Genomic DNA, 27292 nt, shown 5'->3' on the forward strand with positions numbered 1-27292 from the left:
TAGCACTTCTCTTTTTACAGGGTGAAAAAAAATCATTTGTGGTCTTTTTCTCTGGGAAATCTCAAAGATAGTTTTGGGTGCAGAAGATATTATTTAGGATTAATTTAGGGAAGGCAAAATATTAAGTTATCAGGAGACTTGAACACCTCATTAAGGTAGGATCATGAGCTACTGTGAAACAATTCCTGACTACTTAAAGTGACAATAAAATATTTTTTAAAATAAACATGGGAGGTAACATGATTATAAAGAATCTTACTTTTTCCTAAGTGAGAAAACTTTGCTCTCTTAAATAATCAAGGACACCGGCTTGACTAACATGGTGCAACCCCGTCTCTACTAAAAATACAGAATTAGCCAGGTGTGGTGTGCCTGTAATCCCAGCTACTCGGGAGGCTAAGGCAGGAGAATCGCTTGAACCTGGGAGGTGGAGGTTGCAGTGAGCCAAGACCACGCCACTGCACTCCAGCCTGGGCCACAGAGCAAGACTCTGTCTCAAAAAAATAATAAAAAATAATAATAAAAAAAAAAGGACATCTTAAAGTCAACATAAACCAGAGAAGGTTCTTCTGGTAAAACACAGAATCTTTGTTCCCCAGGCAAACTACAAAGAGTGAAGAATACTCTTTCACAATCTTGTATTCATTTCCTTTTGCTGTGCCAACACATTACCACACACTTAAGGGGTGTTATTTATTGTCTTAGAGTTCTGGAGATCAGAAGTCCCAAATCAGTCTCACTGGACTAAAAGTTAAGGTGTCAGCAAAACTGGTTCCTTCTGGAGACTTTAGGAAGACAACTCATTTCCTTGCCTTTTTCAGCTTCTAGGGCCCCTTTCATTCCTGGCTCAGGGCCCCTCCTCTATCTCAAAGCTAGCAACAGAGGATCTTCCAATCTCTTTCCCACCACGTCCCTTCCCACATTACCTGTTCCTCATTCTGATTCTCCTGCCTCACACTTATAAACACCGTTCTGATTACACTGAGCCCACCAGAGGATCCTGGATAATTTCCCCACTTCAAGGATCTTAATCACATCTACAAAGTTCCCTTTACCACCTAAGGTCACATATTCACAGGTTCCAGGGATTAGGATGTGGACATCTTGTGGGTGGAGGAGAGGCATTGTTCAGTCTACCACACACTACTTAATAAGGACAGACCAATACTTTTCTCATTTTAACAGAGAGAAAAATTCTAGTTTTGTATCAGTATATTTGATAGTAAAGCTCTTTTAAAAAATCATAAATAAGTCCATCAAATCTTAGTAAGCTTTGACCATGACAAAATTCTCTTTTCTAGAACCTTCTGTAGCTTTCTGATGCAGGCATTTATAGCTACAAACTTTCCTCTTAGTATTGTGTTTGCTGTATCCCTTAAGTTTTTTTATGTTGTGTTTCCATTTTCATTTGTTTCAAGAAATTTTTCACTTTCCTTCTGAACTTTTTCATTGACCCACTGGTCACTCAGTAGCATATTGTTTCATTTCCATGTATTTGTATCGTTTCCAAAATTCCTATCATTATTGGTTTCTAGTTTTATTTCATTATGGTCAGAGAAGATGACTTGACATTATTTCAATTTTTTTGACTTTTTTCTTTTTTTTTTTTTTCTTTGAGATAGAGTCTTGCTAGGTCACCCAGGCTGGAGTGCAGTGGCACAATCTCCGCCCACTGCAACCTCCGCCTCCCGGGTTCAAGTGATCCTCAGCCTCCCCTATAGCTGGGACTACAGGCATGCACCATCACGCCCAGCTAATTTTTGTATGTTTAGTAGAGGCAGGTTTTCATCATGTTGACCAGGCTGGTCTTGAACTCCTGACCCCAAGTGATCTGCCTGCCTCGGCTTCCCAAAGTACTGGGATTATAGGCATGAGCCACCATGCCCGGCCTCCTTCAGCACTTTAAATATGTCATCCCACTCTCTCCCAGCCTGTAAAGAAGACTTGGAAGTCTGCTGCCAGGCATATAGGAGCTCCATTGTATATTATTTGTCTCTTTTCTGTTGGTGCTTTTGGGATCTTTTTTTTATCCTTGACTTTTGGGAGTTTTATTATTAAATGTCTTGAGGTAGTCTTATTTGGGTTAAATCTGCTTGGTGTTCTATAACCATCTTGTACTGGAATACTGATATCTTTCTCTACATTTGAGAGTTTCCCTGTTATTATCCCTTTCAATAAACCGTCCCCTTTTAACTCTCTCTCTACCTCCTCTTTAAGGCCAGTAACTCTTAGATTTGTCCTTTTGTGGTTATTTTCTAGATCCTGTAGGCATGTTTCTTTCTTTCTTTTGAGATGGAGTTTTTGCTCTTGTTGCCCAGGCTGGAGTGCAGTGGTATGATCTTGGCTCACTGCAACCTCCACCTCCCGGGTTCAAGCGATTCTCCAGCCTCAGCCTCCCAGGTAGCTGGGATTACAGGCATGCACCACCACACCTGGCTATTTTTTTTTTTTTTTTTTTTTGTATTTTTAGTAGAAACGGGATTTCTCCGTGTTGATCAGGCTGATCTCAAACTCCTGACCTCAGGTGATCCACCCACCTCGGCCTCCCAAAGTGCTGGGTTTACGGGTGTGACCCACCGCACCCAGCCGGCATGCTGCATTCTTTTTAATTTTTTTTTTCTTTTGTCTCCTCTATTTTCAAATAGCCTGTCTCCAAGCTCACTAATTCTTTCTTCTGCTTGATCAGTTCTGCTGGTAGGAGACTCTGATGTATTCTTCAGCATGTCAGTTGTGTTTTTCAACTCCAGAATTTCTGCTTGATTCTTTTTAATGATTTCAATCTCTTTGTTAAATTTATCTGATAGTATTCTGAATTCCTTCTCTGTGTTATCTTGAATTTTATTGAGTTTCCTCAAAATAGCTATTTTGAATTGTCTGTCTGAAAGTTCCCATATCTCTGTCTCTCCAGGACTGGTCCCTGATTTCTTATTTAATTTGTTTGATGAGCTGCTTTCCTGGATGGTCTTGATGCTTGTGGATATTTTCTGGTTTCTGAGCATTGAAGAGTTAGATATTTATTGTAGTCTTCGCAGTCCGGGTTTGTTTGTACCCATCCTTTTTGGGAAAATTTCCAGGTATTTGAAGGGACTTGGGTGTTGTAATCTGAGTTTTTGGTCACTGCTACCATGTCTATATTAGGGGGCACCCCAAACCCAGCAATGCTGCAACTCATGTAGACTCATGGAGGTACCGCCTTGGTGGTCTTGGATAAGAGCTGGAAGAATTATCTGAATTACCAGGCAGAGAATCTTGTTCTCTTCCTTTTCTTTCTCTCTTTCTCCCTTTCTCTCTTTCTGTCTTTCTTCTTTTTTTTTTTTTTCCAGACAGAGTCTCACTCTGTTGCCCAGGCTGGAGTGCAGTAGTGTGATCTCAGCTCACCGCAACCTCCACCTTCCAGGTTCAAGCGATTCTCATGCCTCAGCCTCTCGAGTAGCTGGGATTACAAGTATGCGCCACCAGGCCAGGCTAATTTTTGTATGTTTTGTAGAGATGGGGTTTTGCTATGTTGCCCAGGCTGGTCTTGAACTCCTGGGCTCAAGTGATCCTCTCTCCTCAGACTCCCAAAGTGCTGGGATCACAGGCGTGAGCCACTGTGCCCAGCCCCTTTACTTTCTTTCAAACAGAGTCTCTTTCTCTCTCTGTGCTAAGCTGCTTGGAACTGGGGGAGGGGTGACACAAAGCACCACTGTGGCCACCACCACTGGGACTGTGCTGGGTCAGACCCGAAGCCTGCACAGCACTGGGTCATGCCCAAGACCCACAGTAACCATTGCCTGGCTACCACCTATGTTCCCTCAAGGCCCTGGGGTTCTACAATCATTGGGTGATAAAACCAGCCAGGCACATGTCCTTCCCTTGAGGGCAGCAAGATCCCCCTGGTCCCAAAGAGGTCCAGAGAGGCCATCCGGGAGGCAAGGCCTGGAGTAGGAAACCTTAAGAGTCTATCTGATGCTCTATTCCACCGTGGCCCACAGTTAAGTACTGCCTGGCCACTGCCAATGTTCATTCAAGGCCCAAGAGCGTGAATGCTGCCAGGCTTAGGACTCACCTTTCAGGGCAGTAGACTCCCCTCTGGTCCAGGGCAGGTCCAGAAATGCCATCCAAGAGCCACGGCCTGGAATCAGGGACTCTAAAAGCCTGTTTGGTGCTCTGCTCCCCTGAGGCTGAGCTGATACCTAAGTTGCCAAAGTCCCCTTTACTCTTCCCACTCCTTTCCTCAAGCAGATATTTCTCTCCCCATAGCCACCACAGCTGGAAATGCAAAATCCTGCAATCACTGTGCTCTCCGTCACCCAAGAGCACAGATTCTCTTCGTGCCCCATGGTTGCTGCCAGGGAATGGGGGATAGGGAACATCAGCAATTCAAGACTATCTTTCCTACCCCCTTCAGTGTCTCTTTCAGTGATATGAAGTTAAAACCAGGTGCTATAATCTCTCGCTTGATTTTTGGTTCTCAGGAATGTGCTTTTTTGTGGGGATAGTTGCTCAGTTTGGTGTTTCTGCAGGGAGGAGGATCACTGGAAGCTTCTTTTTTTTTTTTTTTTTTTTTTTTTTGAGACGGAGTCTTGCTCTGTCTTCAGGCTGGAGTACAGTGGTGAGATCTCAGCTCACTGTAACATCCGCCTCCCGAGTTCAAGCGATTCTCCTGCCTCAGCTTCCCAAGTGGCTGGGACTACAGGCATGCGCCACCACGCCCAGCTAGTTTTTTTATTTTTCATAGGGATGGGGCTTTACCATGTTGGCCTGGATGGTCTCAATCTTCTGACCTCATGATTCGCCCGCCTTGGCCTCCCAAAGTGCTGGACTACAGGCATGCCTGTAGTCCATGAGCCATGAGCCATGCCATGAGCCACTGCGCCCGGCCTGGTTTTCCTTTTTTTCTTTCTTTATTTTTTTTAGACAGAGTTTCAATCTTGTTGCCCAGGCTGGAGTGCAATGGTGTGATCTCGGCTCACTGCAACCTCTGGCTCCTGGGTTCAAGTGATTCTCCTGCCTCAGCCTCCCAAGTAGCTGGGATTACAGGCACATGCCACCACACGTGGCTAATTTTGTATTTTTAGTAGAGAGGGGGTTTCACCATGTTGATCAGGCTGGTCTCAAACTCCTGACCTCAGGTGATCCACCTGCCTCAGCCTCCCAAAGTGCTGGGATTGCAGGCGTGAGCCACTGTGCCTGGCAAAGCCTGGTTTTCATCCTAGACTTTTTTTTTTTTTTTTCTGAGAAGGAGTCTCACTCTGTTGCCCAGGCTGGAGTGCAATGGCATGATCTTGGCTCACTGTAACCTCTGCCTCCCAGGTTCAACCAATTCTCCCGCCTCAGCCTCCGAAGTAGCTGGGATGACAGGCTCATGCCACCACACCCAGCAATTTTTTGTATTTTTAGTAGAGACGGGGTTTCACTATGTTGGTTGGCCATGTTGGTTGGCCATGTTGGTCTCGAACTCCTGACCTCACATCCTAGACTTCTACATCCATCAGAACACCAAGTACTCACCTTCTAAATATTTTTTTTCTAATGGATTCACTTTTACCCATGCCCATTGCTGCAATCCTAGCTCAGGCCCTCATTACCCCTTCCCAGAATGAGAACAGCTCCCTGCTGGTCTCACGGCCTTCAATCTGGCCTTCCTCTCAGCCACAGCACACACCAGGATCAGAGTGGTGTTTCCAAATCTGTAGTACACATTTGAGTGTGTCACTCAATGGCTTAAAGGTTCAATGCCCACCTACCTAACCCACCCCCACTATCCTCATGTTGAAACCCAATCTCCTTAATATGGATGATATGGCTGTTCAAGACTGGCCCTTTGCTTATCGCTCCAACTTTATCGGTGCCCATTCCCTTCCTCAAACTCTAAGCTCTATATAATTAACTACTCATATGAAGTTCCCTAAGTTCACCATGCTTTTGGTGTTATTTGCATGATTTTCCTTGAACATTTAACCCCATCTTCACTTGACTAAATCTTATTCGTGTTTCTTATCTCACTCTTTTGTAGTTGCCTATTTTCTTGTGTGTCTTTCCTGGACTATAAGCTCACTGAGAGCAAGGACCACACAGCGTTCAATGTCTCATTCTCACTGTCTGTGCTCAGTAATTTTTACTCTCAATAAGTATTTGTTGAATAAACAAAGTTTCATTGAGATTTACAGCAGGTTTGGTGAGTCTGAGGGTGTGGGTAGGGTGGAAGGATGGGAGGCGAAAGAGATAACTAGAGTTCATGCTTCAAAGGTAGAGTCCTTCTGGTGCAGTATCCAGGGTGGGGCTAAACAAGTGGTTTTTGAAGTGGAGTGGAATTGAAGGTCACTGGAGCAGAGAATACAAGGCAACTATGACCCCATAGATGGGATGAGGGCACTTGTGTTGCCCAGGAGAAGTCAGGTCAGGCACCAGGTGGGGTGGGGAGGGAAGCTGTGAGTCAGGCTCCAAAGTCCTTTCATAGATGGTCTGATTAAGGCAGGGAGGTGCCTTCATCCTAATTCCAAGCTGCACGGGGAGAGGAAGGGAAATGAAAGTGATGGAAGATACACAGAGAGCCAGCAGTGACTCAACGAGAATCATGGCACTGCCTTATAATCCTGAGATCTGTGGGCCCTCATTAGAGAATGAAGGGCCTCTGTTCAAAAGGATTTCATGATGAACAGGTGGGAGAATTTTCTAGAAAGTGGTTGTGTCTACAGAGAAGCATTTTAATAGAAAGGTCTTCCCAGACAGCCCAATAAAAGGGTTTAGAAGATGTCTCCCAGTGTACATTCAAGTGGTCAAATGACATGATTTCTTCCAGTTCGGTTTCAGAATTTGTTACAAACCCCTGCATCAGAAATGTCTACTGTCTTGCTGCTACAATTCTCAGCTGTTTCTCCCAGTTAAGACATTAATCTGGAATCTTACTCTGATCCTTAAAGCAAAGCAATTAAAACCCTGTATATGGGATTATCCACCCCTGTGCATTCTTTTTTTCTGTGGGAAATTGGGTCCACACTTGTTTTTGTGAAATGTCAGCACAATAAAAGCCTCTCTTTGGGACAACAGTTACAAAGAACTCTCATCTTAAAAAAAAAAAGTCCTAATGAACAAAGTTTCAAAATTCAACATCACTTGCAGTCTGACCTATGAGGGCTGGTCACCTTCCTTCCACCCTTTCACGGTTAGCAAAGAGGAACCGAGGGACATCGGCAAACTTGCACCTCCTCACTTCCAGGGCTGCAGGATGTTTCCTCAGCTGATTTCTCTCTGAGTCCAGCCCCACAGCCCCTGTGGGCCTCCTTCTCGGCGTAACGGCTGGTTTTTTTTAACAGCGTCCAATATGCTTGAGATGAACTGTGCTTGGTTGGGATGGACTTTAAACGTGCTGACATTTTCCTTACATTTCATATTTTGTAGTTAAGTTTTCCATCTATCTGCCTATCTAGGTTCATGAGCAAGGTTAGTCTAGTTTTCTTTTTTGTGTGTTGCATTTATTGAGGTTTTGGTATCATGCCAATAATCAGAATAACATCAGTATCTGGCAGGATGCAGTGGCTCACGCCTGTAATCCCAGCACTTTGGGAGACCGAGGTGGGTGGATCACCTGAAGTCAGGAGTTCGAGATCAGCCTGGCCAACATGGTGAAGCCCCATCTCTACTAAAAATACAAAGATTAGCCTGGCGTGGTGGCAGGCGCCTGCAATTCCAGCTACTTGGGAGGCTGAGGGAGGACAATTGCTTGAACCCGACAGGCAGAGGTTGTAGTGAGCCGAGATCGCACCACTGCACTCCAGCCTGGGTGACCCAGAGAGACTCCGTTTCAAACAAACAAACAAACAAACAAAAAATCATTATCTTCCTCCACCCCTTCCCATCTCAGCTTGTTAGAAATGCAGAATCAGGGGTCCACTCCAGACCACTAAAACCATTATCTACATTTCTTCAAGAGCCCCTGGAAATGCACATTATAAATTCACATAGTTCAAGAAGTTGTCCCAGGCCTTATCATTCCTGAAAACCACTCCTTCCATAATCTCGGGAGCAAGCGACCTGGCTCTCCAACCAGCACGTTCTTCCTTCCAGCTCACTCCCTTACCGTGCTGATTCCAACCATCCGTTGATCCTGCCACTTCTACGTGGGCCTCTCTCCTCCCACTGCCCACAACCCTTCCTCATTCCCTCCTGGACAGGTGTGGATTTAACAGTCCACCATAATTATTACTTCCTTATTGTACCTTCACCTTCCTTTCCCCTGTTTCCCTCCATGGAATTATCTAGCAAAAACAACCCTGGTGGAATAGATTCCCCACCTTCCCAGCAAAACGTGGCTGCTGAAAAACATGGAATAAGCCTGCCAACTGGTCCTTTACACCTGCTCCTCTCCCCTGGAACTTCCAACACCTCCTCCCTCTCTGCACTGAGCGAATGAATGACTGTTCTTCCTGTTTCCCTGAGGAAATCGAAGCCCTCAGAAGGGACTGTCCACAAGTTCCAGGAACCTCGTCTACCTGGCTCTCTGCCTCGTGCCCACATTCTGCCTGCCCTCTTGGAACCGTGACCTCACCTGCCTTGCTCCTATTCAAGGCCAGACCTTCCAGTGCACTCTGCGTCTTTCCCTTCTCACTCAATCAGGGACAGCTCTCCAGAAAACACCCCCCAACCCTCATCATCACATTTTCCCTTACGACTGAATCATTCCCACCAGCATTTAAGCACATTGGAAGAGCTCCCAATCTAAAAACAAAACAAAATGAAATAAAACGAAACATTTGCTCAGACCCCACATTCCCCTCCAGCCATCACCCCATTTCTCTGCTCCTCATTAGAAACAAAACTTCATGAAAATGTTGTCTAAACCAATGGTCTCTTTCCAGGGCCCCCATTCTTTCTAGGGACTCCCCTCCCCGCCCCTTCCTTCTCCTCCTCTCCTGCTTTTGAGACGGAGTTTTGCTCTTGTTGCCCAGGCTGGAGTGCAATGCTGTGATCTCGGCTCACGGCAACCTCCGCCTCCTGAGTTCAAGTGATTCTCCTGCCTCAGCCTCCCAAGTAGCTGGGATTACAGGTGCATGCCACCATGCCCGGCTAATTTTGTATTTTTAGTAGAGATGGGGTTTCTCCATGTTGGTCAGGATGGTCTTGAACTCCCGACCTCAGGTGATCCACCCGCCTTGGCTTCTCAAAGTGCTGGGATTATAGGCGTGAGCCACCGTGCCCGGCTTTTTTTTTTTTTTTTTTTTTTTTTTTTGAGACAGAGTCTCACTCTTGTTGCCCAGGCTGGAGTGCAATGGCACAATCTCGGCTCACTGCAACTTCCAACTCCCAGGTTCAACCGATTCTCCTGCCTCAGCCTCCCAAGTAGCTGGGATTACAGGCATGTGCCACCACGCCTGGCTAATTTTTTGTATTTAGTAGAGACGGGGTTTCACTATGTTGGTCAGGCTGGTCTCAAACTCCTGATCTCAGGTGATCCACCCACCTCGGCCTCTCAAAGTGTTGGGAATACAGGCGTGAGCCACCGCGCCTGACCAGTCTCATTCTTTCTAAAGACTGCTCCCATCAGGCCTTGCCACTTACCTCTCCACTGAAACAGCTCTTACCAAGGAGCAGCCTCTGAGTGGCCTCGGTGGAGCTGAGACCAATGACCAACGACCAATGACCAACAGTGACCTTATTTAACTATAAGCCACATTTGGCAGCAGAGATCCAGCCTCCCCACAGAAAGGTGTCCCTTATTTCCCAGAAGATGATTTTTTTTTTACTTCTTTTCTTTTTTTTCTCTTCTCTTCTCTTCCCTTCCTTCCTTCCTTTCTTTTCCTTCTTTCCTTCTCTTTCTTTTTTTTTTTCTTTTTTTTTTTTTTAACATAGTCTCCCTCTGTCACCCAGGCTGGACAGCAGTGGTGTGATAGCTCACTGAAACCTCCACCTCCTGGGTTCAAGCAATTCTCCTGCCTCACTCTCCTGAATAGCTGGGATTACAGCCATGCAACACCACGCCCTGCTAATTTTTGTATTTTTGGTAGAGATGGGGTTTCACCACGTTGGCCAGACTAGTCTCGACCTCTGGCCTCAAGTGATCCGCCTGCCTCTGCCTCTCAAGGTGCCAGGATTATAGGCATGAGCCCCCGCACCTGGCCAGATTTTCCTGGATCTCTTCCTACCAAACTGGCTCCTCCCTCTCACGGTTCTTTGCTGGTTCCTTACCATTCCCTGACCTGTCATTGTTGGGGGACTGGGCTTAGTAGTAACACTCACATCCTGAAGGATCTCACTGAATTCAGAGGTTTTACCTACTCTGAGAACCACCTAAATTCTGTCTCTGGCCCAGACTTCTCCTCTGAAGTCTTTTTTTTTTTTTTTTTTTTTGAGCCGAGTCTCGCTCTGTCACCCAGACTGGAGTGCAGTGGCGCAATCTCAGCTCAATGCAACCTCTGCCTCCCAGGTTCAAGCAATTCTCCTGCCTCAGTCTCCGGAGTAGCTCGGACCACTGGCGCACGCCGCCACACCCGGCTAATTTTTGTATTTTTATTAGAGACAGTGTTTCACCATGTTAGTCAGGCTGGTCTCCAACTCCTGACCTCAGGTGATCCACCCGCCTCAGCCTCCCAAAGTGCTAGGATTACAGGCGTGAGCCACCGCGCCAGGCCTTCTCCTCTGAACTCTTAAGTCCAGCTTCCAACTTGGGTGTCCAACAGGCAGCTCAAACTTTGTATGTTCCTAAATAAATTTCCAAGTTCCTCCCTTCACATCTGTTTCTGCTTAAATTTTCCCCATATCACCAAATTGTATTTTCCAGTTGCTTGAGAAAAAAAAATTAGAAATCAGGAAAATCCTTTTAGCTTTACCCTTTATTTATTTATTTTTTTTCTTGAGTCAGGGTCTCACTCTGTGGCCCAGGCTGGAGTGACAGTGGCACAGTCACAGCTCACCATAGCCCCGACTCTCCAGGCTTAAGTGATCCTCCCACCTCAGCCTCTGGAGTAGCTGGGACTACAGGCACATGCTACCACGCCTGGCTAATTTTTTTTTTCTAGAGACAGGAGTCTCACTATGTTGCCCAGACTGGTCTCCAACTCCTGGCCTCAAGTGATCCTTCCTCCTCTGCCTCCCAAAGTGGCGGGATTACAAGCGTGAGCCACCTTTTATTATTATTATTATTATTATTGAGACTGAGTACCGCTCTATTGCCCAGGCTGGAGTGCAGTGGCACAATCTTGGCTCATTGCAATCTCCCCTTACTGCAACCCTTGCCTCCCGGGTTCAAGCGATTCTCCTGTCTCAGCCTCCCGAATAGCTGGGATTACAGGTGCCCGCCACCATGCCCAGCTAATTTTTGTGTTTTTAGTAGAGACAGGGTTTCACCATGTTGGGCATGGTGATCTCGAACTGACCTCAACTGATCCTCCCACCTTGGACTCCCAAAGTGTTGGGATTCCAGGCGTGAGCCACCTTTTAAACGTGTCTACAGGTGATCATTTTACTCTTCTACTGCCACCACCCTGGACAGAGCCTTATCTTTTTTTTTTTTTTTTTTTTTTTTTTTGAGATGGAGTCTCCCTCTATGGCCCAGGCTGGAGTGCAGTGGCGCGATTTCGGCTCACTGCAACCTCCGCCTCCCAGGTTCAAGCAATTCTCCAGCCTCAGCCTCCCAAGTAGCTGGGGTTATTTTTGTATTTTTAGTAGAGACGGGGTTTCAACATACTGGTCTGGCTGGTCTCGAACTCCTGACCTCAGGTGATCCCCCTGCTTCGGCCTTCCAAAGTGCTGGGGTTACAGGTGCAAGCCACCACGCCCGGCCAGACAGTCTTATCTTTTGGCTGGCTGATTTCAACAGGCTTCTCGCTGGTCCCCCTGCTGGAACCCTCAGGGCTTTCATTCTGGTCCTCATACCACAGCCACAGGGATCCTTCTGAAATGTCATTCCACGTCCTTTCTTTGCTCACAACCCTTCAAATTGCTTCCCATCTCCTTGAGAGTAAAAACAGGAAGTCCTAACTTTGGTTGGTAGGGCCGCACTCCTTCCTCATCTCCTCCCCTATCTGGAGCCACTTTCAAGCCAGCACATTCCCCCTCGCCTCAGGGCCTTGGTCCTGCTATTCCCTCTGCCTTTCCATGCAGAAAGCTCCCAGGCTCTCTCTCTCCAGGAAGCTGCTCCCTGAATGAACACTGTAAATAACAACACCCTGCTTTCTCTCCCCTCCTCACCCAGTGGTGTTTTTAACTGTCCAGTATTTGTTTTTTTGTTGTTGTTTTTTGTTTGTTTTGTTTTTGTTTTTTTGAGATAGTCTAGTTGCGTCGCCCAGGCTGGAGTGCAGTGGCGCGATCTCGGCTCACTGTAACCTCCGCCTCCCGGGTTCAAGCGATTCACCTGCCTCAGCCTCCTAAGTACCTGGGAATACAGACGCCCGCCACCACGCCCGGCTAATTGTTTTTTGTATTTTTAGTAGAGATGGGGTTTCACGGTGTTGGCCAGGCTGGTCTTGAACTCCTGACCTCGTGATCCGGCCACCTCGGCCTCCCAAAGTGCGGGGATTACAGGCATGAGCCACCGCGCCTGGCCTAATTGTCCAGTATTATACATACCTGTAGGTTTATTAGTCAATTATTTGTCAACTGTTTGTGCTAGGAGCATGGACTGTTTCGCTCACTGCCCCATCCCTGGCGTACAGGAGGCGCTTAAAAAAATAGTTCAGTTACACATTAAAAACAAAGAAACAAAAATACACACATATGGCATTTGTATGTGCCAGGCTCCGTTGTCAGAGCTTTGCAATGCACTGTCCCGTTCATCCTCAGAAGCCCGTGGCTGGTACCACTATATTATTACACACTTTTTTTTTTTTTAATGTGTGAGGAAATCCAGGCACAGGGACGTGAAACAGCCCATAGATAGCAAATGGTGGAGCAGGATTTAAATCCAGGTTGCTGATTTAAATAGGAATATTCCCATTAATCTGGAACGTTCTGGCACTTGTCCGCCTGGATGCTGTGTCCCCCTGGATGCTAAAATGAAGTGATCTGCTCCAAGAAAGTAAGAATCGGTCTGCACAAAGTGGGATCCCGGCCTCTCGCAGAATTAAGCTTGAAGAGTTGAGGAAGTGATCGTCGAAAGTGGGCGTGCGATTCCCGCAGTAAGAGCGCTCAGGCGCAGGAGAAGGGGCTGAGCCCCGCCTTGGAAGCTGCGGCGGAGGAAGAGGAACTGCGGGGCTTGGCTTCTGCTTTTCTCTGCGGCCCCTCCCGCTCGGGCCTCGCGCCTACTTGCGGAGCCCTGAGTCCGCCGGCCGCTCGGGGGCGCCCGAGGCGGAAGGGGGCGTTGCGGCGCCGCCCGACGTCGCGTCCTCGGCGGCTGCGCAGTGCGCACGTCAAAGCCGGGCTCGGGCCGCGAGCGGGGCGCGGGGATCGAGGAGCGGCGCGGCCTGGGAGACACAGAGCCTTCAGGCGCCGGGGCGGGGGCATAGGCGAAGACTAAGGCGGCGCCGGGCCCCACAGCAGCAGCCGCAGCCCAAGCGAGCGCAGCAGCGCGGCGGCAGCCGCGGGAGCCCCTGGGCAGCCGTCCGCCCGCGCAGCCGCCGCCGCCGCCGCCGCGGGAGCCCGTCGCCGGGAGCAGGAGCGGGCGGAAGACAACGGAGGGGCCGAGCCTCCGAGCCACTCCGCGAGGACCGAACGACCAGCCCGAAGCGGCGGCGGCCGAGGACGGGGACAGCGACGACGCGGAGGCAGAGAAAGGAACGCCCGGCCCAGCCCCGTGAGTGACCCTCGGCCGGCCCTGCTCGTGGTGCGGACGCCTGCCCGGCTTCCGCCTGCCCCGCTGGGCCCTCACCGGCCCCGGGGCTGCCTCCATTTTCCTGGGTGGCGGCGGCCCCGGCCCAGCTTGGCCCCGGAGCCCCCGGGAGCAGCCGGGCCCGGCCTGCCCTCTCCGCCGGGCTCGGCTCCGGCCCCTCGCTGAGACGCTCCCTTTGCCTTCGCCGGCGTGGGGCGCCCGGGGGCCTGCGGTCCAGGCGCTCCTGCCTCTCCCTCCGGGGTTCTCAGGCGGGGCTGGCGGCGCGGGGTGGTCCGGGCCGGAGTCGGGAGGGCGGGGAAGTGCGGGCCGAGTCAACTGTCACCGGCTGCACCCGGGCTTCAGCGCCTCGCTCCCGCCCCTGGTAAACTTCCTGTTGTCGGGAGGCAGATACCAGCTTTGTGACCAATTCAGGAAAATGCCTAACTGATTTCTGGTTAGGAATTGTGCGGTCGGAGCGTTCTGGAGTTCAGTGGAACCACCCCAAGCCCAGACTGCGTGCAGGCGCCGTAGTCGGCCCGCACCGGAGGGATTCAAAGGTGAAGCGGGCCCCGGTCCCCTCCCCCGAGGAGCTTAGTCTCTGGTGTGGGAGATAAGACGAGAACACAAATAACTGCGATACCGGGAAGGAGGTGATAAGTCCTGTGAAAGAACGACGGAGTGCTAGAAGGGCACCCGGAAAAACCGAACCGATCACTTCTGCCTAGTAGAAACCTGGAAGGCTTCCTGGGCGGGGGATGCTGAGCAGAGTCTTGAAGGCCTGATGGGATTTAGGAGAGGAGGATTGCAGAAGAGGTGTGTGGAAGGGGTAGGAAAAGCGAGAAGACAAAGCCTAGAAATCATGGATAATTCCGTTTGTTGGCATGGTGCAGGGGCGGAGGGTATTGGGCTAAAGAGGTATTTTGAGGCCAGATCCTTGAATGCTGTAGAGGAGCTATTTGAGCAGCATTCTAAGAGAAACTTAGAGCTCATTTCTCAGTGACTCACGAGCCCGGAAATGTAGGCTAGGGGATATTAAAGGCGCTCTTGTGAAAGGAGAGAGAAGGAGGCCCAGTCAGGAGTTGACATTCTGTGCCTTCAATATAGTGCAGTTTCACATCGATTTTGACAGCTTCCCAGATAATCAAGTAAATCCATGCCCAGGCTAAGCAAAGTACCTTTGCAGAAAGCTTCATTAGATGTCAGGCTCTTAAGAGGTAGTGGAAAGGTGTCTATAAAATAAGCTCATCTGCACACAGAAGGTGTTTCTATTTGTGCGTTCGCTACAGTGCATAAAAACTTCTTGCACTTTGTATTAGGCGTATGTACTTTGGAATTACTAAGCTAAACCTACATTCTTTGAGGTGGCATTTGTGTAAAATAACATAAATTGATGATTTTTAGAAAATGGTTAGTAATATTCTGCTGTAGAAAGCCAGACGTAGACCTTTTACAGAAAGGTAAAACTTTGTTTTTATATTTTATTTTATTATGAAATCTTTATAGTAGAGCCAGAAGTGAAAGTGTTTAGCTTTATTTTGTAGTTTGTTCAAATTGTTAGGAAGTAATTAGCAGCTGTATTTGAAATCTAGAATATACGATCTGTGAAAGCAGCTTAGGGCCTAAGTTTTGTAAGCATGCACTTGTTTGCGTGTATGACAAGTGAATGCCACCTTTTTGCAGTTTAAAAATTTTCTGCTTTTCAAAATAATACATGATCTTTGTCAAAGCTTGCAAAATTCAGGGAGTGCTAGAAAATCTTTAAAACATTTTCTATAATCTTACCACTTAGATTTGGTTACTGTTAACATTTTTGCGTATTTTCTTTCCAGTCTTTTTCTGTGTATTTTTTCTCTGCATAATGAAATATATTGTATGCATATGTATACACACACACATCTCTTATTAAGCTTTTCTTGTCATTAAATATCTTCATATAAAAAATTTTTACTCAACAATGGAAGTCTTCTAAGCATGTTATGTTTTCCTGACAAGGTTGTATTATTTACCTCAGATGAAATGCAGTAGTTAGGCTTAATAACTACTAGTGTGGACAGAACTTTTTCTAAAAGTTTCTTGTTTGAAGTATGTTTCTTTCTCTGTAAGACTTGGATCCTCTTGCTTGTTAAATAAAGTTTTTCTTGGCAGGATGTGTGTTGTCATGAGATGTGGAAGAGGAAGAAAGCACACAGATCTCTGCTATAGGAGTGAATGGACTTTTAAAGGGATGTTGTCAAAAGATTACTGTCATGGCTGGTATACCATCCCCCACAGACGGCGATGCAGTGTCCCTTCCCACTCCCCACTTCGCTCCTGAAAAATAGTCTCTACACTAGGGCCATCCATATAGGTTAACTATTTTTTGAACATGACCTCACGAAGACTCAGGCTGGATATAAGCATAGAATATTTCATGAAATGGTTTGCTACTATAACAAATGGGTGGTATTTGCTTTTTTGGTTTTGTTTTGTTTTTTGAGACAGGTTCTCACTCGGTCGCTCAGGCTGGAGTGCAGTGGTGCGAACATGGCTCACTGCAACCTCAACCTCCTGGGCTCAAGCCATCCTCCCACCTCAGCCTCCCGTAGATGGGACCACAGGCTCGTACCATCACATCCGGCTAATTTTTGTATTTTTATAGAGACAGGGTCTCGCCATGTTTCCCAGGCTGGTCTTGAATTGCTGGGCTCAAGTAATCTCGCCTTGTCCTCCCAAAGTGCGGGGATTACAGGCGTGAGCCACCACGCCTGCCTGGATATCTGTTTTTTTATTTCAAGGCAGCTTACTTCCCTTCATTAGCATTTTCTACTTCAGGTTCTTGTACTAAGTCAGTTTTTTCCCATGTATTTTACATTCTAAGGTGTATTAATAAGATCTCTGTTTCTGTTTCATCACGTATGAAGTAAGATGCTGAGTAAGGCTGTGTACGTTTCCTAAAGTTAATGTAGAAAAACTCCTAAGAAAGTCCAGTATAAGTATGGGGTTTGGTAACTTGATTTTATTTGAATGTTTGTATATTGCAAATACGTATGCCACACAGGGTCTTTATTACTTTGGAATATTTACTAAAGTTTTCTGTTTTGATCAACTTTTGTGGGATTACAGATTTCTTTAGTTATTGCCATACTTTCCCAAGAGCCTTTTTTCCAGATTGGTGACTAATCACTCACAGTTTAGCCATCTGCCACGAAAATACACAAATCCAACCTCCCCAACACCCAAAAATAAAATTCAGTAGGACGAATTTTGTTTCAGGTATTGTCTTTTGTTTACCTTTCTGGCATTGTTTCTATTCCAGCTCTATTTTATTTTTTAATTTAAAAAATGTTTTAATTAAAAGAGATGGTGTCTCATTCTGTTGCCCGGGCTGGTCTTGAACTCCTGGGCTTATGCCATCCTCCTGCCCCAGCCTCCCAAAGCACTGGGATTATAGGCCTGACCACACTGGCCTCCAGCCCTATTTTAAAAGATCAGACCGAGCGGGGTAGCTCACTCCTATAATCCCAGTGCTTTGGGAGGCCAAGGTGGGAGGATTGCTTGAGCCCAAGAGTTGGAGGCCGACCTGAGCAACATAGCAAGACCCTATATCCACAAAAATAAAAAATTAGCTGGGCATGGTGGTGTGTGTGCCTGTTGTCCTAGCTACTCAAGAGGCTGAGGCAGGAGGGATTGCCTGAGCCCAGGAATTTGCAGCCTCAGTGAATTTTGATCACTGCATTGCAGCCTGAGGTGACAGAGTGATACCCCATCTCAAAAAATGTATATATAAAATAAAAATAATAAAAATAAAAATTAATTTTCCTCTTTTTCATTGCTCCTTTTAATTGGGCATTTGATTTTATGAATGTCTTTACATGTTACAGAAATGGGACTGTGGAAGGTGGATTAATTTGGATACCAGAAAAACTTTGGTAAACATTTTTTTTTACACACTTTGATAAAATTGTGGGGAAAATATCAAATCTGAATCTCTGGGTTAAATTACTTGTGACTTGTTATTACTGAGGTGTAAAGATCTGGCATTAATATGAAGTCAGGTAATCTAAATTTGCATAGCAATTTAGTCATCAGTATCTTTTGGCCATTGTAAGAAGACTTGTATTAGAGCCTTCTTTAATTACAGAAGGAATTGAGCTGTGTGAGAGTTCGTACGTTCTGTGCCCTTAGTGACTTTCCGACCGGATCCCAACCACTACTTTTTAAAAAATTCTCCTGCAAGGGTGTCTTGCAGTGAGAAAGAGAGACTGGACTCAACTCTCCTCATCTCTACAGTCCGGAATATGGGGGCAGAGCAAAGTGAAGCAAATATTTCCGCCGTCACCATTTGTAGAGTAGACCAGTCTGTGAATAAAATGATCAGTGTTCTGCCTCTGTTTCTCAGGCCCTCCGAGGATTATGAGAAGAGTTACTGCAGGCCTAGGTGGCAGATCATAGACTGGTGGTGATGAAATCAGATTAACAGCTTGTTGCCATCTGCATTTTTGGGGGGTGTTGTGCCATTTCTGTCTCACTGAGCTTCCCAGTCCCACTGTGCTTTTAACTTTTAAAACAGAAGGGGTGAGGGGACAGCAGAATTGTGGTTTATAGCAGCTGTGATGTTAAGCCTGCAGAGGAAGGCAGAATGGCATGCAGGGAATTGCAAGAGGTCATTCGGGTGTGAAGTGGCTCCAAAGGAGGGAGGTAAATCCTGCCTTGGCCCTTTATGTTGACCATATCCAGTGCATACCTATTTGTATGATCTTTAATAGCTTTTGTCTTGGTACTCAGAATATAGTGTTTAAGTTATAGATTGTGTTTGCTTGTTTATGTGTGTATTCATATGCATGTTTCAAAGACGGGGAAAATCTAGCCATTATTTAGTGGCAGTTTGGTTTTATATGGTAATTATTCTTTGGGAGCATTATCCAGCAAAAATTATTGAGGACCAGGGAAGTATGATACTGTTAAAAGATTACACACTTTATTTTGGTAATACATTTGAGAAACAAAACATACATTGTGTATCTTGATCTTAATTAAGTTCCTACTTTGTGATCTTGTCTCATGAACTGTAACTTGCTCTTTACAGTGTACTGATTATTAACATGCTAGTCACTGTTGTCTCCCTCCACAGTAGATTATATATCAGCAGTATCGAGGCACTAGGAAGAAATACTTGGACAGGTTTTTGTTTATATGTCTGTAGTTAAGGCCCGCTCTTAGGTTTATAGAATTTGGAGAGGTAGTGTTAGCTAGTGGTTAAAAGCGCAGGTGCAACCAGACTGCCTAGATTTTGAACCATCATTCCTCTGCTGTGGGCTCTATAACCTTAAGTTCCTTCTGTCTAGCTTGAATTCCTTGGATGGTAATAATAGACCATATCTGAGAGGGTTGTAGGACGATTAAATGAGTTGCTACATCTGATGTGCTGCCGTGTATCAGATGCCTAGACATAGGTTTTGTGATGCTGATGATAGGCTTTTCCAGGGGGGGAGAAACTTTAGAACTTCAGAAACAACCTAGGCAGAATGGTTCTTTCTGCAGGTGGGAACACTGAGGCCCACCGTAACTAGAGCAGAGTTTGGTTCACTTTGGGCAGTAACAGGTGTAGCTTTCTGCAAAGTGAAGTCTCTTTTCTAGGGTTTTATGGCTTATTAGCCACAGGACTGAATCTGGAGCCTGGTTTTCTTCATTCTTTGTCCAGTTTACTTGAATTAAGTATCATACTTTATGCAGTAATGTCTTCTTTTGGACCTTTTCACTAACATTTACAAAGGTTGTATTCAAAATATATTAAATGTTCTTTGTCATATAATTCTTTTTTAAGGTTTAATATACTAATATTCATAATATTTGTGATGTAGCTGGCAAGTTATTTGGGAGGCATGTATGGAGTTAAAAGTCGAAATAGACAAAGAATCAAGGAAAATTAACAAAAATTAGTTAGCTTGGGGGAACAAATTACCGTTTAGGTCCACTAAATGTTGGGCAAACCTCTTAGGTAGTATTGTCCCCAACATCATTGATGGGAAACCAAAGTGGAGGGTTTGTCCAGGATAACACAAACATTGCACAGTTGAGCCAGAATTTGAACTCAGGTCTGCCTCACTTCAAAATATGTGCTCCCTGAAATAGGGTATGACTCCCTCATGAAATAATTTTATTTTCCTTGCTGAGCAGTTTTGAATTAGTATTTTAGAATGAAGGTTTATAAATAGATCCTAATTTGGATTTTAATAGGTTTCCAAGCAGTAACCACATTACAATCTAAAAGAGATGGTTTATTATAAATGCTTTAGTTGTGTAGTCATAATTCGATTAGTGGCTTATAGTTTTGTTAGGCCAGTAGATAGTATTTAATTTCTGCATTATTCTTGTAGAGAAGATAGGAGGCCTGTGTTACAGTGGGAAACACAGAAGCCTGGGAATCGAAATATCTGGGCTGGGTCCTGACTCCATGGCTAATTATGTTGTCACTCTGTACAAGTAACTCCATCTCTCTGGGCTTCAGTCATCCCATTATTATACCAAGGGCCCCAAATTGAAAACCCCTTAAGTTCTCTTACCGTTAATTTCAGTGATTTGTATGTAGGCTTCTGACTTGCCTTTTTCTCCTGCACTGGTTCCCTCCCCTTTTGCTGGTGGTCTTGCAGTCTGTCTGAGTACTTTATGGCATGTGACTGTGCTTTAACCTTTTTTCTCCCAGTTGGTAGTGTTATTTCACAGTACTGAAGTTCTCTGCTTAGGGTAATGAGAATAACATCAAAATGTGTATTTTCAAATATTCTACCTTTGTGCTTATGAATAAATAGTTAAGAACTAAATGTTTTATGGTTGTAAAGTACAAGCTTAGTAAGTCAGTCTATTTATTAACAAGTCCTCAAGCCTCACATCAGTTTCGTAGTCACAATTGTGTTGTAAAGTTGGGCGAGTTGTGTGTTTTAGGGGAAGGAAAAACATTAACAAAAGGCAATGAGAGTGGGAAAGAAAGAACCAAAAATGTAGAATTAAATTTGGGAATGTAAAGAACATGCTTTGGCTGTGGTTGGTATTAATCCCCTACCTATGTAAAGGTGGCATCCTGGCTTAGATCACAGGGTTCTTTGCAGCTCGGGATTCTATCACTGGTAAGAGATAAGGGTGATATTCACCACCCATTAGCATTCATACCTCCTCAAATGTCTATTATTAATTTGGTCCACAAGTTGTTTGTTTGTTTGTTTGTTGGTTTCTCAGGATGGAGTCTCGCTCTGTCGCCCAGGCTGGAGTGCAATGGCGTGATCTCGGCTCACTGCAACCTCCGCCTCCCGGGTTCAAGCGATTCTCCCACCTCAGCTTCCCGAGTAGCTGGGATTACAGGTGCATGCCACCATGCATGGCTAATTTTAGACGGGGTTTCACCATGTTGGCCAGGCTGGTCTTGAACTCCTGACCTTGTGATCCACCCACCTCAGCCTCCCAAAGTGCTGGGGTTACAGGGCGTGAGCCACCGCGACAGGCTTAAGCAGTTTTTAATGCCCCTTATGCTAGGTACTGTTCTAAAGGCCAGGCCTCAATGAGCTCAGTAAACAAGTTTTTTCCTGCTTTCATGGCATATCAGCCAGCCAGTTCATTTACTTTTAGATTCTATAGCAGGGAGACAGAAACTCAGGCCGTTAACATGACCCACGTAGATACTCTTTTGGCTCCCATCTCTCTAGTTACAGTATGGTTTCATCACTGTTCAGCATTGGTGAGTTATAAGTTTTTCCTATGTATGTAAGTTTCATGTCTCTAGATTGTAATTTATTTGGATAGAGGATTTTTGTTTTTTACTTTTTAAAATTTATCTTCTCTCCCGTCTTCCCCACCTCATGTTTTCAGAGTATAATAATACATTCTTTCTATAAATATTAAATGATACAGCTCTGTGGTAGTATAAGAAAACTTTTGCAGCCAGCATGGTGGCTCGTGCCTGTAATCCCAGCACTTTGGGAGACCAAGGTGGGCAGATCACTTAAGGTCAGGAGTTCAAGACCTGCCTGGCCAACATGGCGAAACCATGTCTCTACTAAAAATACAAAAATTAGCTGGGCATGGTGTCAGGTGCCTGTAATCCCAGCTACTTAGAAGGCCGAGGCAGGAGAATCGCTTGAGCCCTGGGGGTGGAGGTTGCAGTGAGCCAAGATCGTGCCACTGCACTGCAGCCTGGGCAACAGAGGGAAACTCCATCTCAAAAAAAAAAAAGAAAAAAGAAAAAGCAAACTTGCTTAGCAGAGATAAAATACTTAACCAAAATACAATTTTTTCTGTTTATCTTTTTATCTCAGCTATATTTGTGCTTATTTGAAAGTGATTTACATACTATGATAATTGAAGGTTATTAGGATCCCCTTTTCGCAGATAAGTTCCACATAAAGCCGTGTTTCCCAAATTGTGTTTTGTAGACTGCCAGTCTTAGAGAGATTAGTTGTTTGTAGGAGAGGTTCCAGGGTGAGATTTCAACTTGGGAAAACACTGGGTTAAACATAGTTAAACAGAGTTTTATTTTTGATGGTGATTGTGTTACTGTTTTTCTGCAGAGCTTGTCAGAGTTTTTAGTAGTGTGTATTGGCAAATTGAGAAATACTGCACATTATATTTCCTTCCTTCAAGTTTATTTGGTCAAAAGAACATACCCTCCCCCCCAGGAAATACCCACAAACATCTTGAAGAAAGGTTCTACTGGAACACAGGTTAGGAAACCCTCTTATTTGCATACTTACTAGTATGGCATTCAAAGCATTTACTTACTAATTGGGATGATAATTTTTTATCAGTTGGAATTCAACTAAGATTGTAGTGGTTTTCACCAAGGCTTTTTTTTTTTTTTTTTTAAATTTCAGCCTGCAGTGAGAAATTATATTTTTGACCAGTGACCCAACACATACACACACTCTCAAAACTGAAAAAGAAATTTCATGAAACAGTACTTAGGTCTTACTACATAGAATGCATTCTAATACTTTCTATTTTATTTCTTAATGCTTTTTATGAACTACTAAAATCAGCATGCAATTTGAGAGACACTACAAGGTTACATGAATTTATAAACTTATGTTAGAGTGAGAATGTACCATACAAACTTTCATTTTTCTATTTAAAAAATATTTTTTGTAGAGACGGAGTCTCACTATGTTGCCCAGGCTGGCCTCAAACTCCTGGGCTCAAGCGATCCTCCTGCCTCAGCATCCCAGAATGCTGGGATTACAGGCTTGAGCCACCTTGCCCAGCTCCAAACTGTTTTATAAGTGAGAAAACTAAAGCTCAGTGTAGAGATGAGATGGGAGGGACTCTGGCCATAAATTCTGGATTTAAACCTTGGTTGTATGTTGTTGGGCAGGGTGTTTAATGCCTCTTTTTCCTCAGCTTTCTCATTTGTAACATAGCAATAATAGAACCTATACATAAAGTAGTTGTGAGGATTCAGTAAGAATGCCATGCATAGCGTGTCTGATAGTGTGCTGTAAGTGTCCAGTACATTTTAGCTTTTATGATGGCTGAAGTCTCAAATTCTTTCTGCTGTGCTATACGTACTTTGAAAAATATTTTAAGACTTTAGAAGTGTTTAAGCAACCTCCAAGTAAAGCTAGACTCTTGATCTCTAGTTGGATGTATCATTTGTTGTGATCTCAGCCCTCTGAAATAGTAAGTTTTAAAAATAGCAAAAAGGAGCCACTTAAAGTTGTTTTGTCTCAGTTGCAAATTGACTCTCGGTTGCCGAGCTTTATGCTATATTATTATATAGTTTTAAAACTATTCTTTTTTAACTTTCTTAATTTTCAATTTTGTTAAAAGAATGAATACTTTAGCAGCTTTTCAAGCCTTTTTTAAAAATATAAGCATGTAATTAAATACAAATATGTTGATACCTGTAACCTATTAATTTAGCTTTCTTGTAGTTTTAATTCATTAAAATAAAAAAATAAAAGTTACTGTTTCCTGTTTTATCCACGTTTCTGCAGGTTTGGTGAGTTTGCCCATCCTCAATATTTTATATTGCCATTGGGGGTTTAATTTTGTGTCCTGACCTAAGAAAAGGGACATTTACGGGGGATTTACGATAGTGGGAGCCTGATTTCCCATTATCTTTTTTTTTTCTTTCTGGTTTAAACACTTCATTTTAATTTCTCTGCTGTGGGCTTCCTGAACCCACCCCACTTAAATTTTAAGGTTGAACCTCCCCCAAACACAGGAAGACAAGCAAGTCTCTGATTCAGCATTCTTGGGAGAGTAAGTTTTACTCTCCAAAGCCACATCAGAGAAATCTTGCTGCCCCTTCTGCAGTAGGTGTGTCTTCATCTCTACGTTCCTACAATGTGTTGCCTTTGAGCTGATCCTCCAGTTGTCTCACCTCCCAGACCCTTTTGCTCCTTTTAGTGCCCCACACTGTCCTTGAAGGACCACACTGTCACCATGGCACCCAGAACCCCCTGCCTGCTGGTTGGGCTTTGGTTGGGTTTAGCCAATGGAAGCCCTGGGCAGAAGATTAGAGAGGGTAGGAGGAGAAAAAACTCAGCGTATGTCTTGCCCTGCCCTCTCCATGCCCTGGTGCATTGTTTGGCCAAGGGTTCCCATTATCTCAAACATAGCTGGCTACTTCATATATTAATGTCACTACTGAGGCAATTTGAGGTGTTTCTCAGTTTGTTTCTTTTATTCCCCAGTTTGTCTTCAGTGTGACCTGAAGTTGCTGAAATAAGAGGTTCCAATCAGCATCACCGCCACATACCAATTCAGTATGCAAATAGCATAAAGAGGGCCTGGCGTGGTGGCTCGCACCTGTAATTCCAGCACTTTGGGAGCCTGAGGTTGGTGGATCCCTTGAGGCCTTTAGGAGTTTGAGACCAGCCTGGGCAACATGGTGAAACCCCGTCTCTGCTAAAAATACAAAAATTAGCTGAGTGTGGTGATGCACACCTGTAATCCTAGCTACTTGGGAGGCCGAGGCATAAGAATCGCTTGAACCCGGGAGGTGGAGGTTGCAGTGAGCCGAGATTGCGCCACTGCACTCCAGCCTGGGTGACAGACCAAGACTGTCTCAAAAAAAAAAAAAAAAAAAAAAAAAAAGAAGATAGCATAAAGGCATAAAGATTCTGTACTTGTGTGAACAGGAGGCATGTGGTAAAAAGTAAATAATTGCTAACATAGCACAGGTATGTTTTAGCACAGGTGTGTTAGCTGCTGATACATTGTTTAAGACCTCTATGGGCCAGGCATGGTGGCTCGCCCCTGTAATCCCAGCACTCTGGGAGGCCGAGGTGGGCGGATCACCTGAGGTCGGGAGTTCGAGACCAGCCTGACCAACATGGAGAAATCCCGCCTCCACTAAAAATACAAAATTAGCCGGGCATGGTGGCACATGCCTGTAATCCCAGCTACTTGGGAGGCTGAGGCAGGAGAATCACTTGAACCCTGGAGGCGGAGGTTGCGGTGAGCCAAGATCGCGCCATTGCACTCCAGCCTGGGCAACAAAGAGTGAAACTCCATCTAAAGAAACACACACACACCCACAAAAAAAAAAAAAACACCTCTATGAATAGTTTACCTTGTTTAATCTTTTTTTTTTTTTTGAAAGCCACTGACTTTATTGATCTAAAAAACTTTACAAGGACAGTGGCTGTTGTGCCGAAAAAGGAGCCAAATGGTATCAAACGGATTGAAAGTGAGGGTGGGGGTGAGGGATGGGGCCGGGAATCCATTCAGGAAAGCTGGTAACTGTCACCAGGGAACTGGCAAGGGAAAAAGGACGGGGGAGGCATGCAAGAGCGAGAATCCAAAAAAAAGTTGAAATGGTTAGGGGAGAAAACTCCCAAAAGACCCCGGAGTATGTCGGAGGTGAGTACGACAATAGCAATCTTTTCCTTCGTAGAGGACGGGAGGAGTCCCTACTCGGCTGCAAACTCTGGTTGAGGGCTGGGGATTGAGAGCTTCCCAGAGAGCATCACAAGAAGGCGTCGCACCACTCTCGAAGGCATCCGAAGCAGTCCCGGGACTGCTTGGCGTTGGCGCCACAAGTGTCTTTCAGCCATTCCCGGAAGAGGTCTTCATCTTTCTTTAGCACCAGAAACTGGCCAAGGACAACATAGGCGTTGTCAAAGCCCCTTTCCTCCAGCTTCTTGCCCAGGACTTCACCAATCCCAACCAGGCTCCCCACTGGCTTCTCCCCCATGGGCTCTGCCACGAAGTCTCGGTGCTTTTGGGAGGTTGTCATCTTGATCAGGCTTAATCCGCAACTTCAGTTCCCGTAACGGTTCCTCCTGCCACCCGGCCGCTCCTGCGGATACCTCCCGTTTAATCTTTTAACAGCCCTTTTTAATATCAAATTTTGTCCTCATATTTTGGGTGAGTAATGGGGAAAACCAAGCAAATTGTGTAATTGGCCCGAAGTTACACATGTAGAAAGGGGTCCTAGATTTGAAACCCAGGTCACAGCTTGAACTTGCAACCTACCATGCTGCCTCTACCACAGGATACTGGAATGTAGAATCATCCTGGAACATAGGACATTTCTGATACAGAAACAGATGAGGTCAAGTCTCCTGGTCAGGATGTTTGATGTCACAGGACACAGAGAACTTTCATTTCTCTTTACTGAGTTGCTGTCAGTGATCTTTGAGGAGTTGTGATGAGATGGAGCCATGCAAGAAAATTAGGAAAGTTAAAAGTACAGTTTTTCCATAAAAGGAAAAGATGGAATCTACAAATCATCAGACTGCACTTGATGTTGATTGCCAGAATCCTAGCTAAGTGTTGATTTCTAGAAGCTACATCCATTTATTTATTAACTATTTCCTTTTTTAGTAGGATTCTATTAAATGTCTGAGATAAGGATGGGGCAGGATAGGATTGCTGAAAGAATGCATAGTTCTTCCATATTTGAGATTATCTGAAAATATTAAATCGCACAATTTAAATTGGAATATTTTCTAGGACTTGAAAGTCATATTGATGTTTTTGCTTTTTAATTTAATTAATTTTTTTTTTTTAGACAGAGTCTCTCTCTGTTACCTAGGCTGGAGTGCAGTGGCATGATCTCGGCTCACTGCAACCTCTGCCTCCTGGATTCAAGCAATTCTCATGCCTTAGCCTCCTGAGTAGCTGGGATTACAGGTGCATGCTACCATGCCTGGCCAATTTTTTGTATTTTTTTTTTTTTTTCCAGTAGAGATGGGGTTTCGCTGTGTTGGCCAGGCTGGTCTTGAACTCCTGGCCTCAAGTGAGCTGCCCACTTCGGACTCCCAAAGTGCTGGGATTACAGGCATGAGCCACTGCGCCTGGTCTCATTTTGATGTTTTTATGGGATCCTTTTATTTGTGTTCATTATAGCTATCTAATATGCTTTGGCACATAAGTCACATATGGCACATTAGTCACAGGTACAGTGGCCTGCATCCCTGTGCCTTAACCTTCCCATGTAGGCAGGAAGGAACTAGGAACTGTTAGCATCTTCCTGTATGTAAACACAGCAAAGTGTAAATACCATCTGTTTTTATATTGTTAAAATCATCCATTTCTGTTCTTTAAGATTGTTGCTAACCTATTCATTTACTCAAAGGCTATAGTCTTGGTCTT

At 45.1% G+C, this 27292-nt stretch overlaps 2 protein-coding genes across 2 annotated transcripts in view; both read right to left on the bottom strand.

The window, feature by feature from the left end:
* Nucleotides 1-12553: 12553 nt before the first annotated feature.
* LOC129531972 (translation initiation factor IF-2) overlaps nt 12554-27292 on the bottom strand; it is a 48061-nt gene continuing 33322 nt past the window's right edge. Inside the window, exon 2 of the mRNA XM_055379733.2 lies at nt 12554-13708. Coding sequence (XP_055235708.1) covers nt 13040-13708 — 669 coding nt within the window. The 3' untranslated portion in view covers nt 12554-13039. The remainder of the gene's footprint in view (nt 13709-27292) is intronic.
* Nucleotides 25267-26007, bottom strand: LOC101148624 (barrier-to-autointegration factor-like). Its single transcript, XM_063695270.1, has one exon. The coding sequence runs from the start codon at nt 25929-25931 to the stop codon at nt 25662-25664; it is 270 nt and encodes an 89-aa protein (XP_063551340.1). The 5' UTR covers nt 25932-26007; the 3' UTR covers nt 25267-25661.

Source organism: Gorilla gorilla, chromosome 11 (assembly GCF_029281585.2).
Source record: "Gorilla gorilla gorilla isolate KB3781 chromosome 11, NHGRI_mGorGor1-v2.1_pri, whole genome shotgun sequence".
Classification (NCBI taxonomy): domain Eukaryota; kingdom Metazoa; phylum Chordata; class Mammalia; order Primates; family Hominidae; genus Gorilla; species Gorilla gorilla.